Below are 13,134 nucleotides of genomic sequence, written 5' to 3'. Positions count from 1 at the left end.
CGCTCTTGACCTTCTCTCAGAAAGTGTCGTTTTCATCTGTTCGCCTACATGGAGAAGAAGAGAAGCCTCTCTGCCAGACACCGTTTGTCTCTTCCCTCACTCTTATTATGGATATTATGTGGACACTTCTTTTCAACCCGGCCTTAGACTTCACAGCATAATGAAGCCATGCCAGCAGATCTTTGAGGCTTTGAGCTGTGCGCTAACATCGACGTAAAATGTTTACCATCTTTTTCATCATCATGCTGGCATCTGCAAGTCAGCACAAAGTATTGTTCAACCTGATGGGACTGTAAGGAGACCAACACGGTAATTACCACGGGCAGATTAAGAAGGACACAGTGCACGGTAAACACGTTCTGTATCAGTCACATGAGTTTTGCCACTTCTGTGGCCCTTTTGGAGACTTGTTACAGCTCCTCAGGCTATTTACTCAAATAAGGGAACTCAATGTGAGAAAAAAAAAGTGCCTCATAATAATTACAAACTTCTAATAAGCCAAATATTTACTGATCATTCTGAAACCTGGGCTGTCTTTTTAGACTGACAAAATAAAATAAAATAAGCTAACTCCAACACAGCCTGCATTTGTCCTACTAACACAGTGACATCAGGTCAACCATGTCTCCTTTTCTGTTGGGGCTGAACTCTTCGTGATGCTAATATCTCACTCAAACCAGGAAATAAAAAATAAAAAGGAACTTCACTTTCAATCTATAAAATGAAGTTGCTTTATCAGTGTTCTATCGTTGGTCTATCTTGTGATGTGTCATCTTTGTTGTGAAGAATATTTTCTCTTTCTTTTCATCCTCTTGGCACAACAAATGCCTTTCCAAAATTTGATGGTTATCTATCCAAAAGGTTTTTTTTGAAAAACATCTCAGTTTGGACCAAAGTCGTAGTTTTGATGCCATTAAATTAGAAAAAAAACAAAAAAAAAAACAAGAGGGAGGGTGCGTAAGAAATTGGCAAGAACTACATTTAGGATTTAATATTTAAAACTCCCAAAATATCATTCAGGGACCAACCTCCCATTCAAATCAGTGTTTCTACGCTGCTGAAACAAACTTGAATAATACAAGGCAGAACCGACACAGGCCACAACCTCCTGAGTTAAATGACACATTTATATTCAAATAGTTAGAAAATGTTGCACATGCCAGCACATAGCCTATAATTTGAGTGAATAACACAAATAACATGAACTGAAAATAGATGTGCATGAATTTGAATCCCTTTTAAACCACATTCAAATAAAAAGGAAGTCTAAACAGGTGTTTCTTTACAAGGTTTAATAAACAAGCTCCACACACATTTCCTCTCTCTTTTGAGATGCGTCAGTCTCATGGGGCTGAAGTGAAGAGAGCTTAAGGAGTCAGGAAGGAGCATAAGCTCATCATCTTTATATATACTGTTATCAAAGGCCCCTCACAGAGCGATAAGAGCTTCCATTATCGGGCCGTCTGTCATCCACTGTACCTCCAGAGAGACGTTAAAACGGGACAAACTTGAATTCCTCACATATTCCATTCAGAGTAAGAGGAGCGCTTGAACATTTTTAAGCAGTGAAGATGTTAATAAGATGTTGAAGGATGGTTTAGGGTTCTTGAACAAGTGTCTGTGTTTATGTGCAGGGGCTGGTGGTGATGTCAGCCGAGCTGGAGGAGGTGGTAAGCAGCATTTTGAAGGGTCGTATCCCAGGCATGTGGATGAAGAAGTCCTACCCCAGCCTCAAACCTCTGGGCAGCTACGTTAATGACTTCTTGGAACGACTGCAGTTTTTACAGGTATATCTTCCACAGGGATTTTGTTATCAGGAGGTAGATCATGTTTTTCAAATGCTGTGGCGTTTTCTGATTATTGAAGAGACAAAGGAGTGTGGCTTGAAAGATGATATATTACAAACTTGTGTCTAGCTGGTTGATGAAACAGACTGAATTTGATACCTATGTCACTTTATGGCTTACAAAAGCAAACAAGATTATAACTGACTCGGTCAATTATTGCTATTACCTGTACCTGCTGCTCTAGGTTAGGTGTCGGACAAAGTTAATTTCAGCATGCAGAACTACCTTTTTTATATTTTCAACAGTTAAGATTCACAATGAGTGATTCATTTGACAGTTAAAAGAATGCAGGATACAATTTTTTGTTTAAAATCATTACTTGAATACATACAGGATGTTATCAGCTTTGTCCACAGGAGGCACCAAAAACACCACAAACCAAGAGTTCCTTACAGGAGTTTTTAGGGAAAATAAGAGGTTTGGTGCAGTACAAATAATCACATATTTGTGTTTTCAAATGTCAATGTTGGTTTGATAAATTTACGAAAAAGTCTCAAACTTTTAGATTCGATCGGCAAGGAAATCAGTGATTGAAAACATGTAGGAAGCCTGGATAAATGACTGGCCCCATGTTTCACCTGGAAAGGGTCCCGACTCATGTTACGTCACTGCACACTGCACTATCTAACATAAGCTGAGAGTCTACCTTAAACTGTGTCACACTGACTTCCACAAGAGCACTTAGCTAAGAGAAGGGGGCTCGAGTACTGCTTTGCTCTCAGCACCGAGTTATTACAGAAAATAAATGAGCTAAGTGTATCATATGAGGCCGCTAAAAGGACCTGCACCAAACACACAGTTCACATGTTTCCTTTTGTTTTTGGACTGGAGTAGTATTGCATTTTTCCTGTTCATCATAACTCAGTAGACTGCAAACAATGCACTGTGTGTGTCTCCAGCGGAAATGTCCACTCATGACTCCCCACTGGGGTGAGCTTGAGCATCACGGGTTTATCATCTGAGCAAACGTTGTTTCAAAACAAACCCTGGCATCTTGAGGCTATGTGATCTTTATTTTTTTATTTATTAGAAACTTTCAGGAGCCACATGTGATCGACTCACAGTTTTATAAAATTCTAATTAGCCTACTTTTGATTCCTACATACAAGTAAGACGTTTCGCTGACTTGCATCTTTCGGAAGGAAGTTGTCAATAGTCTGCTTGTCTGTAGTTGTAAAAAAAAAAAAAGCGCATGGCGCCGTGGTAACGTCGTCCGGCTGTTAACCGGAAGGTCCCGAGGTCGATCCTGTTGTCACATGTCCCATTTGTCCTTGGGCAAGACACTTTACCAAAAATAGCTCCCACTCCCGCATCAGCAGAGTGTGAATGGATTAGTTCATGCCGATGGACACTTCACATAGCAGACTCTACCATCAGGGTTTGAATAGGTGTGATTGAGAAAAAAAAAAAAAAAAAACGCTTCAGGGATTCCAAAGACTAGAAAAGCTCTTTACAATGTCAATTCCATTTAGCATTTGATTTATCTGACACTTACCTTGTGGCAGTGGTAACATGAACTACAAAATAACCATCTATGAATAAATAATATAATTCCTGATTATCTTCTTTGCTTTAATAGATCACATACAGATATTCATTCTTTTTGAAAAACAGCAGTTTGAAGCAATGAAGTTTGAAAAGTGTAACCATTTCATTTAACTCACAGCAGAGGTTTGTGGATTAAAGCACTAATTCCTCCTGAACAGAAGAGATGCACTCACTATCAGCATTGATGAACAGAGATCTCTCTGTTTGGTCTCTTGGTTGTTTGCTTGGGTCTTCAGCTCTCAAATTATACAGACTAACTTTTTGGGTGTCAAGAGAGGTTGATTAGCATGTTTGTCCAGTGGCTTGGCACATCACCATATGTAATGTCTGTGTAGTGCTGATTGGCATGTTAGCGGTATTCCTTTTTCAGCAGTGGTTCCTTATTCTGCCCTCATTTACTGCGACTGGCTGAAACAACTGTGCTGTGAAATGTACTGTGACTGTCTTGAATATGCTCTAAGCCTCATGTGATAACTTGTGTTGTCAACTTTATGTATAAGGTCACACTCACACTAGGCCCAGTTGCCCCACAATGTGCTGCATGTATATATTATACACATACATAATTAAACACGCTCTCGAGCGCTTCACCATCCGATCATCCCAGGAGAGACGATACAAACACACAATGGTCAGTTATCATTTTGACATATAAGGAGGCTTGACGTCAACTGATGCAGCGAGTAACATGAAAGGAAACACTCCACTTTAAACTGTTCAGTAGCTGTCAGGCTGCCATAGGCTGTAAGATAGCAGCACAATGAATCTTCTCTGATCTAGTCCAACAAAGGAGATCAACACAGAGAACATGAATGCAGCTTTTCTGACTTGAAGTCGTTTTGTTCCGACACGGCTCCCTCACAGTCCCGCATTTCTCAATTATGCAAGGCAGGGATCAATTATATATTGTCTATGTTGCATTTGCGTGCTTGTGCTTGCATGCTCGTGCGTGAGTAACTGTACCATGCCAAAGAACACCTCTTCAAACCGTGCCAGGACCGAGGAAGTGCATCGTGCGCAATGTCCTAAACTAAACCGGACCAAGTAGAAAAAAAGGTTGTGAAACTGTTTGTTTGCGTTTAGGCACAAACCCGACTTGGTTAGTTTTAGAGACAGAGCATAATCTCTAAAGAGTAAGTTCCTGTGGACTTGTACACTGTACACATGCAGCAGTTTCTTGTACTCCTCAGCAAACATAAACAGTCTTAAAATAACAAAGTTTGCCTTGAAAGGCTGGAATAAAGGAACATCACAGAATAGTACCATCAAAGCAAAGGAAGGCAAATGATTGTGCGAAGCAGCTATGGGGTGAAAAAACAAGTTGATTTTCTGTGACCTTGTTTTTTGAGATTGAGTCTGAAATGATAAAGAACTTAGTTCCCTTCACAGATTAGATGGATTTGTAAATGTAGGAGAGCGAATGAGCTGGACACCATACTTCATCCATAATCCCGTTTCTTTGTCTTTATGTAGCAAACGTGATTCAAAGTAAACCCAACCATAAACTAATATTCTCACTCATCTCATGGCTGTCTGTCTGTGGTCTGCTGTCTTTTCAGGATTGGTATGATCAGGGGACCCCTGCTGTGTTCTGGGTCTCAGGATTCTTCTTCACCCAGGCCTTCCTCACTGGAAGCCAGCAGAACTATGCCAGGAAACACACGGTGCCTATCGATCTGCTCGGCTTCGACTTCGAGGTCCTGGACGACAAACAGTACAAACGACCCCCAGCGGATGGTGAGACACTGACCAGAGAGGAAGGAGGGCGCTTTAAAGGCGCGATCACACTGGCAATCTGGGCCAACATTACATTTTAAACGGGGCATTTCCATTTCCTCCGGTGCGCTCCTCTCCCTGTCGCGCTCGTCTCCTCCCTCTACAGCCGCGTGCTGCTGCGCTGTCGGACGCTCTGATTGGGGGACATCACCACTGCTTGTACCGTCGATACCTCTTTGGCAGAGCATTTATGTCCGATCAGACACGGCGCCTGCCAGCTGTCTGTTGCGCAACAATGGCCCGAGTGAGTGCGGGTGCCACAGAGGACAGAGCTCGCACCTCCTGCACAATGTTTGACAATTCATTCAAAAACATGGAGGGAAGAAAAGAGAAGCCATGTTTGATGCCGAGGTTTTCTTTTAAGCCACGTTTTCTTTTTGTAATATTCAGATTTATCTGCTGTAACACGAAAATATGTTTGTTCATTCCTGACTTAAATACTGCCGCCTCCACAAGGTTTGCACCTGTTATCATTCACTCAAATATTCTTAGTAGATCACCTGCAAAACGCCCACAAACCAAATGTGCTTTTTTTTTTTTAAGTGAACACACAATTTAGTAGTCTTTGATTGGAATCTTAATATCAGGCGTGAGTCTTATTCTGAGGGATGCCAGAAGACTCCAGATATGTCTATAACAAAGGTTGTCAACATTGTGCTGGTACGTGAACTGTACCATGCTGAAGCACACCTGTTCCAAGCGTGCCAGGGCAAAGGAAGCGTATGATACATCGAACACACTGCTCAAACAAACTGGACTTTAGGGCTGAAGCGTGCCTCGGCTCCGTACGGATCACCAGAGCGATCGCGCCCTAAAATGATGGGACACATCAATTGAGATGAAATTGCCCTTTTCATGAAACTCTCCTCTAAAAGACACAAGCGAAAAGTCCCCTGAGAGATGGAGAACACTGGAGGAGGGAAGCAGTCGGGGGGAGATTAAAAAGGGGTACGAGGGAATGAGAAGTGAGGAATCAAAGAAGAAAGTGAAAAAAAAAAAAAAAAAGCCGTGGGTGGAAGAGAAGAAACATCAGATAAAAAGTGACATTAGGCTGACTCACTATAAGAGAAGCCGAGTGTAAAAGTGAGAAAGTAAGTTAAAGCAAAGCCTCCCCGCCTCTCGTCTGCATGCGGGCCTGCGTCAGCCCCTCGCTGTGCCTCCAGCTCTGCTGTGAGATTCTCAGTCAAAGTCTCACATTAAGCCTCGCGTTCAATCAGTCCCCAGCTGAGGCCCCATCACAATAACACAGCCTCTGCCGCCAAGCTGCAAATCTGACAGTCTGTGTGTCTGTGTGCATTTGGGTGTGTGCGGCAGGATTGCAACAGTCACTTGTTTCTAAATCTTTTCCTTTTTTCCATCCCATTAGTTGCAGGGCTCATGAGCTTTGTGTACAGACAGTGTTCTACATAGAGGTCAATACAGTTTGAGTCATAGCTTTTCTCCGACACTCACTCAAGTTATTCTAATCTTTATGACTCTTACTAATCACGTCTGATTGTCTCTCAGGTGTGTACATCAGAGGTCTGTTTCTCGATGGAGCACGCTGGGACAGAAAGAGCAAACTTCTCGCGGAGTCCTACCCAAAAGTTCTACATGACCCCATGCCTGTGGTAAGAGCGACACACACACACACACACCCACACACACACACAGTAACGTAGGCTACGTCCCAGTTTAACGGCTGCATCATTCAGAGAGGACATTTAAAGGGTGATAACGAAGCGGCGGTCCCTTCTCAAAGGGCTCTTTTCAAAAGCATCCTTCGCCAGTGATCCATTCAGTGCATCCGTCGTGGCCAGTGCCATACTACAACATGAAAGCTTGAAAACAAAACAAAAACAAATAAATCTTATGGGGGGGGGGGGGGGGGCAATTCCATCTCATTTCAGCTCAGGATAATTAGGCCGCCCCGATTATCGTCAAATAATCTTATCAGATCATCCTGCCGTGTGTGGTTTGTTAGGACTGCTGGGTGGACCTCAAATTGTTGATCGATCGTTTTGGTCTGATTTCTCACCGTGTGTGGTGTCGTCGTCCCCCCCCCCGCCCCCGAGGGGGAAACAAGCACGAGCCTGTTGACTGTGACGCGGAGCCAATCAGAGAGCGAGGTGACGTAGTGGCGAGGAAACACCGGGAAAATCACGTTTGATCTCGAGAGGTTTTGCGAGATTTCCTGTCTGATCGGGGGGAAGTTCACGAGTGAAATCTGTTCCCGTGCGGCGTGTTGATGTCGCCGTGTGGCCGCACACCACACACTGTGAAATCTCCGATTATTTGTTTGTGTGATCTCTAAGGTTTGGGAGATCAGCCGACAATTTTAAAATCCTGCCGTGTGAAGCAGCTTTTAGGTTCCAAAGGCTGAGCCCAGATCATGAGACAAACCATGTAACAGAGAGTACGAGTAGATTTAAGACTCCTCAGAAACAGCCTGACAATCACACAGACTTTTTTTATCCACTTCATTTACAGACATCATTTTACTTTGTGTATCTATTTAGTTTAGTTTTTTTTTATTCTCATGTGTTTTAAAATGAGCTGAGTGCAGTTGGAACGAAGCGATGGACACACTTAACACTGATTGAGTTGGTGTTGGGAATCGTCTCAGAGCAGGAGCAGCTGTGTGTCTCTCATTAGCCCTGATCAACAGCAGGTGTGGGAAGCTTACATATACACTTTTGGCTCCGGCGCACCTTTCGCGCTGTGAGAGGTTCCTCGAATGTGCAGAAGAACAACCTTTTCTTTGCTTGTGATTTTATCACTATTTGTCTTTTTTTCCCTCCTTTTCTCTGTTTAAAATGATGAAAACACCAACAGTCAAAACTGTCCTACTCCTCATCAGCCTAACTTTGTAAAATGGGGCTGCTGTCCTGTTCTTCATGCCTGCTTGGCTCTGATTACATAACTCTACCCAGAGAGAAGTCTTTCTTCTCATAAAGAGAGAACAATGAGATCTGATGTGTTTCTTAAAGTCCCTCTTCCAGCCAACATTGCACCACTGTTTGGTCTTCAGTGTGTGCCAGCCGAGACATGAGCCACTCACACACAAAATGTGAATTATGTTTGTAGTGAACGTGACTTCAGCAGACTTCACATTATTATTATTATTATGACATCAGTGAAAATGCAGTCGGATTGTCAAAACACCACAATCACCTTTCCCTAAGTCCTTTATGAATTCTCCTAACGCCTTTCCTTAACTCCGTGACGTTTTTACGGGCTTAAGGTAAAGTGGATAGTGAAAGTAGATCGGAGGGACAATTGGAACGCTTCCACAAACTCAGTCGTAGAATCCAGTCAAACATTTTGTCATTAAGAACACAATGAAATGAACGTTTCTGCGTGATCATTTTTGAAATCATGTCCTACAAGATGTTTGAAATCACACGGATGCAGCAGCTTCTTCACCTGCTGATCGTTACATCGGCAGGTCAAGAGTCTTAATTAGTGATTGGATTCACCTGTGGAGGTGAGCGCAGGAAGAGAAACTCAACATACATGTCTCACTTAGTACTGTGGAAAAAATGAAAAGTCCTCACAAATCATGTGCTTGTTCTGAACACCTATGACAAATAAAATTGTCTTCATGTGGTGTTTGAATGTGTCTCTATATTCATCATGTTAGAAGTCCTCCTCACAGTTTGACACCTCTACGACACTTTGTGAATAACTTACATCTGTACGAGGATCTAGTCTGAACTTTGAGGAGAAATTCTCGATTCTTGGAACTTTCTTCGACTTCTTCGGAATAACTTTTAGTACTTCGGAGGTTTCGTGAGTACGTCCCCTGTACGTTAGCATCGCCTTCATTTTGAAACAGCAGAGGTGACATCGTTCTGTCGACTTCTTTTAGCAACACCAGGAAAGGAACCTCAACCCTCGGACACATTTTCAACTTCTTCTCTTCTTCCTTATTAGAAGCAAACACCGTAAGTCTCCAAGGAGGCCGGAAACAAAGAGCAGCTGCAGCTCTACCCACGAGGATATTCTTTTTCTCTGGACCTAAAACTGAGCAGCAGCGAACAGTCCGCCTGTAGGAAGCCTGCTTCTCAGCTCTCTCCTTCTTTTGTGAATTAGCACCGTTTGAAAAGAAAGACAGAGAGCTGTTGCAGGCAGCGAGCACTCGCCAAGTTTTCTTTTTTTGTTTTTCTCTTCCTCTCCCTCTCCGTTCTTCCGTCTTCTCGATGCAGTCCTGATGAATGAATAATGCACACGAATGACTTTTATTATTCGAACAATTCAGGGCAGAATGGTCTTTGACGGGAGCAGAACTTAATTAAAAACAAGTTTATTGTTTGTGCGTGGAGGCTTCACAGATGCCTTTGAAATGTAAATCTTCACGGCGCTGCCTGTTATGGAACCACGTTGATGCTCGCAACTCGACAAACTGTTTTTGTTTTGTTTTTAAAGGGTTCTTTCTTTTTTTTTTTTTAGTGGCCCAGTTTACCCCTTTGCATACCCACGACTTCTTAATAGCCCGAGGAGACTGGTTGTGGTTTCTGCCTTCTTTTTCAGAGGCGTGTCCCCCCCCCATTAGTAAGTTAAAGTGATGCCTTCCCAGGCGAGTCGTCACTGTCACATGGGTTAACTCTTTCCGTCCTGACCCCAGGAAATATACAGAGCTCCTTATTAATGCCTCCAAAGTTGAGTCTATTGGATCCATTCCACTTCCTGTGAAGCGGAGTCCCTAAAATCTAGAAATCAGCAAAACAGCATGAGGTTTTATTTGAGGAATCACTGCTGATCTCACAGGCTGAATTAGAACAATATTCAAGTTTTGTGTTTTCCCCGCTGGACTGCCACAATTCCCTTTCCCCCCTCTTAAATAAGACCTCCCTCAACCGTCTTTGAATAATTAAAGTGAAGCTCAGGATTCTGTTTTTACCTGTGACCCCTCCATCCCTTAATCCCCTGCACATCCCGCAGCTCTCCTTGTTGTTTCTCCACGCCTTTGATTACAGTCCAATGGTGATCATGTATTTGACTTTGTGGCTCCGGCCCGATGGATCACTGTGTGCACAGATGTCCTGCACTTTCCACTGATGCTGCTAAATGTTTTTGTTTTTGCTTTACCACCTGTTATTTGGTCGTCATTTCTGAATAGTTTTTCTTTTTCAGTTCCTGTAAGATGTTTTTATGGTGCCCTTTGACCTTAGGCTATAAAAGGTTCTCTCCCGCGGCCATCAGCCCCACACCTCATCGTGTATTTGTCAGTGTTCACTTTCCTGCAGGTCATCAGACATGCCAACCAGAGTTGTTATGAAGAGTCATCGTGCTGTCTGCTCGTTTGTAACCTCTCCGTCTCCTTGCTCCTCTCTGTCCACCAGATGTGGCTGAAGCCTGTGAAACGGCAGGACATCCCCCAGAGGATGTGCTATGTGGTGCCCGTCTACAAGACCAGCGAGAGGCGTGGCACCCTGTCCACCACCGGCCACTCCACCAACTACGTCATCGCAATGACGCTGAACTCTGACACTCCTGCTGAACACTGGATCAGACGAGGGGTGGCTCTGCTCTGCCAGCTCAGCTCCTAGTCCGTTTCACAGCAGCACCACGATGTGAACAGAAATGAGATCTGGACAGAGCCCTGATATCAACATTTTATGGTACAATATATTTGGACTTTTCTTAAATAAAATAAAATTCTACAATGAAATAAGTTTTAACAGAGAATAAAAGTCCAGTGGTGTCTCCATGTGTACTCGTCTGTATGTGATAGGACTGATGGCTCTTTGTTTCCTCACATGATATGACGCCGTGTGCATGGACAAAGATAAGAGTGACTCATGTTAGTTTAGGTGGATGTGTGCTGAACCATCAGATCAGGAGTCTGAGATTTTTCCATAATTTATTGTCCTTTTCATAATGGGGAGAAGCACAGACAGGCAAACAGCAAGAATGTCACATTTTGCATTCTATATCAAGATGACTAAACAAATGAACGTACAACAAAGCGAGGATGAGTGCAATCAGAGACCTTCATTTTAACACAATTTGCTGCCCAAGAGAGTAAACTAAGCCGTCTTTGGGTTGTAGTTTCATTAAGTGTCAAACTCTTATTAAACGTTTTGATTTAAATTAAACAAGTTATAACAACAGAAGAAATACAGTTTCTAGGAAAAAGAAACCTGGAAACATAAATATGAACTAAAGAATCAAAATGAACATTGAAGAACACTCATTGATCGATGTTAAAAATAAGAAACCTACGACGACTTGCTTAAAGAGAATGAAACTACATACAGGTCCTGTTTTACGACAGTGCCATCTAAATCAAACATGAACCTACCGAGAGTATAAAAAAAAAATGCCTGTAAAAGAAACAAGTGATGCAGAGAAGGTCTGTGCTCTCACACCTGCATCTTTGAAAAGGCTCATAACACTTAAAGAACCTCACGGGATCTTCAACGTTTCTTCAGAAAGTAACAAAGGTGGTCAATATTTAAACTGTGCAGTACAAAGAATGAAAACAAAGTTAGACTCAGCACAACGTCCGTACCGTTTCACTCATGCTTCATGCATGATTCAGTCAGATCGACAACACGAGTTTAATGTGACTGACGATGATTTACAGCCAGTTTTAGACATAGAAGACTGATGATGTCACACAGTGACAGGATAAATGAAGTCGCACACGTTACCGCCGTGCGCTCCAGCAGCAGAAGCTAGTTAGCGTAGCACGTGAGCCGCGGAACAGCCAATGGAATGTCGGGGCGTTTGGGAGGGAGGGCAGACTTAAGCACCAGCCACTGAAAACACACACTGACACCAGCTTTGGCACAGTCAGTGACTTCAACAGACACCCTCAGAAACACGAGTAAACAAAAAATGAGAAAGTTTCAATAATAATGATAATAACGCGGGTTTAACATCTTATACAAGTGCAGGGAATTCTGTGCTTTGGAAGCAGCCAGTATTTAGTCCTATCGTTTGATTGGTCTCCCTCTGATTGTCAGGAGCTTCCTGAGTCCTTGACAGAGGTACTTTAAAACTGATCCAGCAGGAAAGAAGATGAGCTTATCGCTGCTAAACTACTGACACTATGAAGACAGCATGTATTTACAGTACAAACCAGAAACACAATGATCTACAGCTCTACCTCCCACAGTGATTAAATATCCACTGCAGCACTTTTTATTCGCACCTTTAGGCACCCTCACAGTGTCTCAACTCCACTTCATTGATAAAGACTGGTACGAGTCGTTTTGAATTCACATCTTAAAGTCGCAGATCTAAAGAAAAGAGAGCTTAAAGACTGAACGAGGGTGTTTCTCCCTTAGCTACAAACCCTTAAAGAAAACATGATTAGAGAAAGTTCTTGGAGACAACAGTTTAGTCCTAAATGCCAAACTGTGAAGGTTTTGGCAGCTATGTTAGAAATGAATATCAACTAGTGTTAAAAAAAAATCCCCAAAATCAAATGAGACAGTGAAACATAAGTCAAAGTCAAAGAAGGATTAGGTGGTGTCATAACACTGAATCTTTTTTGGGAATCTCCCGCGCAGCATCAGGAAAACACTCTCTCTCTTTTTTAGACAGTTCAGCTCCGAGGTGTGGCCACGTTTAGCCGGAGAAGTCACAGGAGCTGAAGGGTTTGTTTCAGATGTATAAAAACAAAACAAAAAAAAAAGGTAGCAGCGTTTAAGTCGACGTCTCTTTAAGGACACTGTGTCGGTGTGTGTGGAGCAGCTGTGGCTCTGCTCCAGTGGACAGGGCTTGGCACAGAGACAAACACGGGATGTTTGGTACACAGCGTGATCACATCAAAAGTTTATGACGGATGGCGGGTGGAACACGCACCACAGCTGTACGAGTCATGGATGATGGGACACAACACAGGGTGGATCAGAGATGAAGAGATGTGGGGGCGGAGTACGAGGACAACAACACACTAAACAACAACAGGTGATGATGCATGGGCTGTGACAGCTGCTTCTCTGCAGGAACACCTTCCAGCTCCTTTTTT

General features: G+C 42.9%; 1 protein-coding gene across 2 annotated transcripts in view; it reads left to right on the top strand.

The window, feature by feature from the left end:
- The window catches only part of dnah7 (dynein, axonemal, heavy chain 7), an 81,574-nt gene extending 70,308 nt beyond the window's left edge, over positions 1-11,266 (top strand). For both annotated transcript variants that reach the window (XM_079358471.1, XM_079358470.1), the window contains exons 63-66: positions 1,635-1,787; positions 4,955-5,132; positions 6,678-6,781; positions 10,496-11,266. In XM_079358471.1, the coding sequence (XP_079214597.1) occupies positions 1,635-1,787; positions 4,955-5,132; positions 6,678-6,781; positions 10,496-10,702 (642 nt within the window). In that variant the 3' untranslated portion in view covers positions 10,703-11,266. The remainder of the gene's footprint in view (positions 1-1,634; positions 1,788-4,954; positions 5,133-6,677; positions 6,782-10,495) is intronic.
- The last annotated feature ends 1,868 nt before the right edge of the window (positions 11,267-13,134 follow it).

This window comes from Symphodus melops (assembly GCF_947650265.1).
Source record: "Symphodus melops genome assembly, chromosome: 12".
Taxonomy (NCBI): Eukaryota; Metazoa; Chordata; class Actinopteri; order Labriformes; family Labridae; genus Symphodus; species Symphodus melops.
Note: the sequence above shows the minus strand (reverse complement) of the source record. Positions and strands in the feature narration are given on the sequence as shown.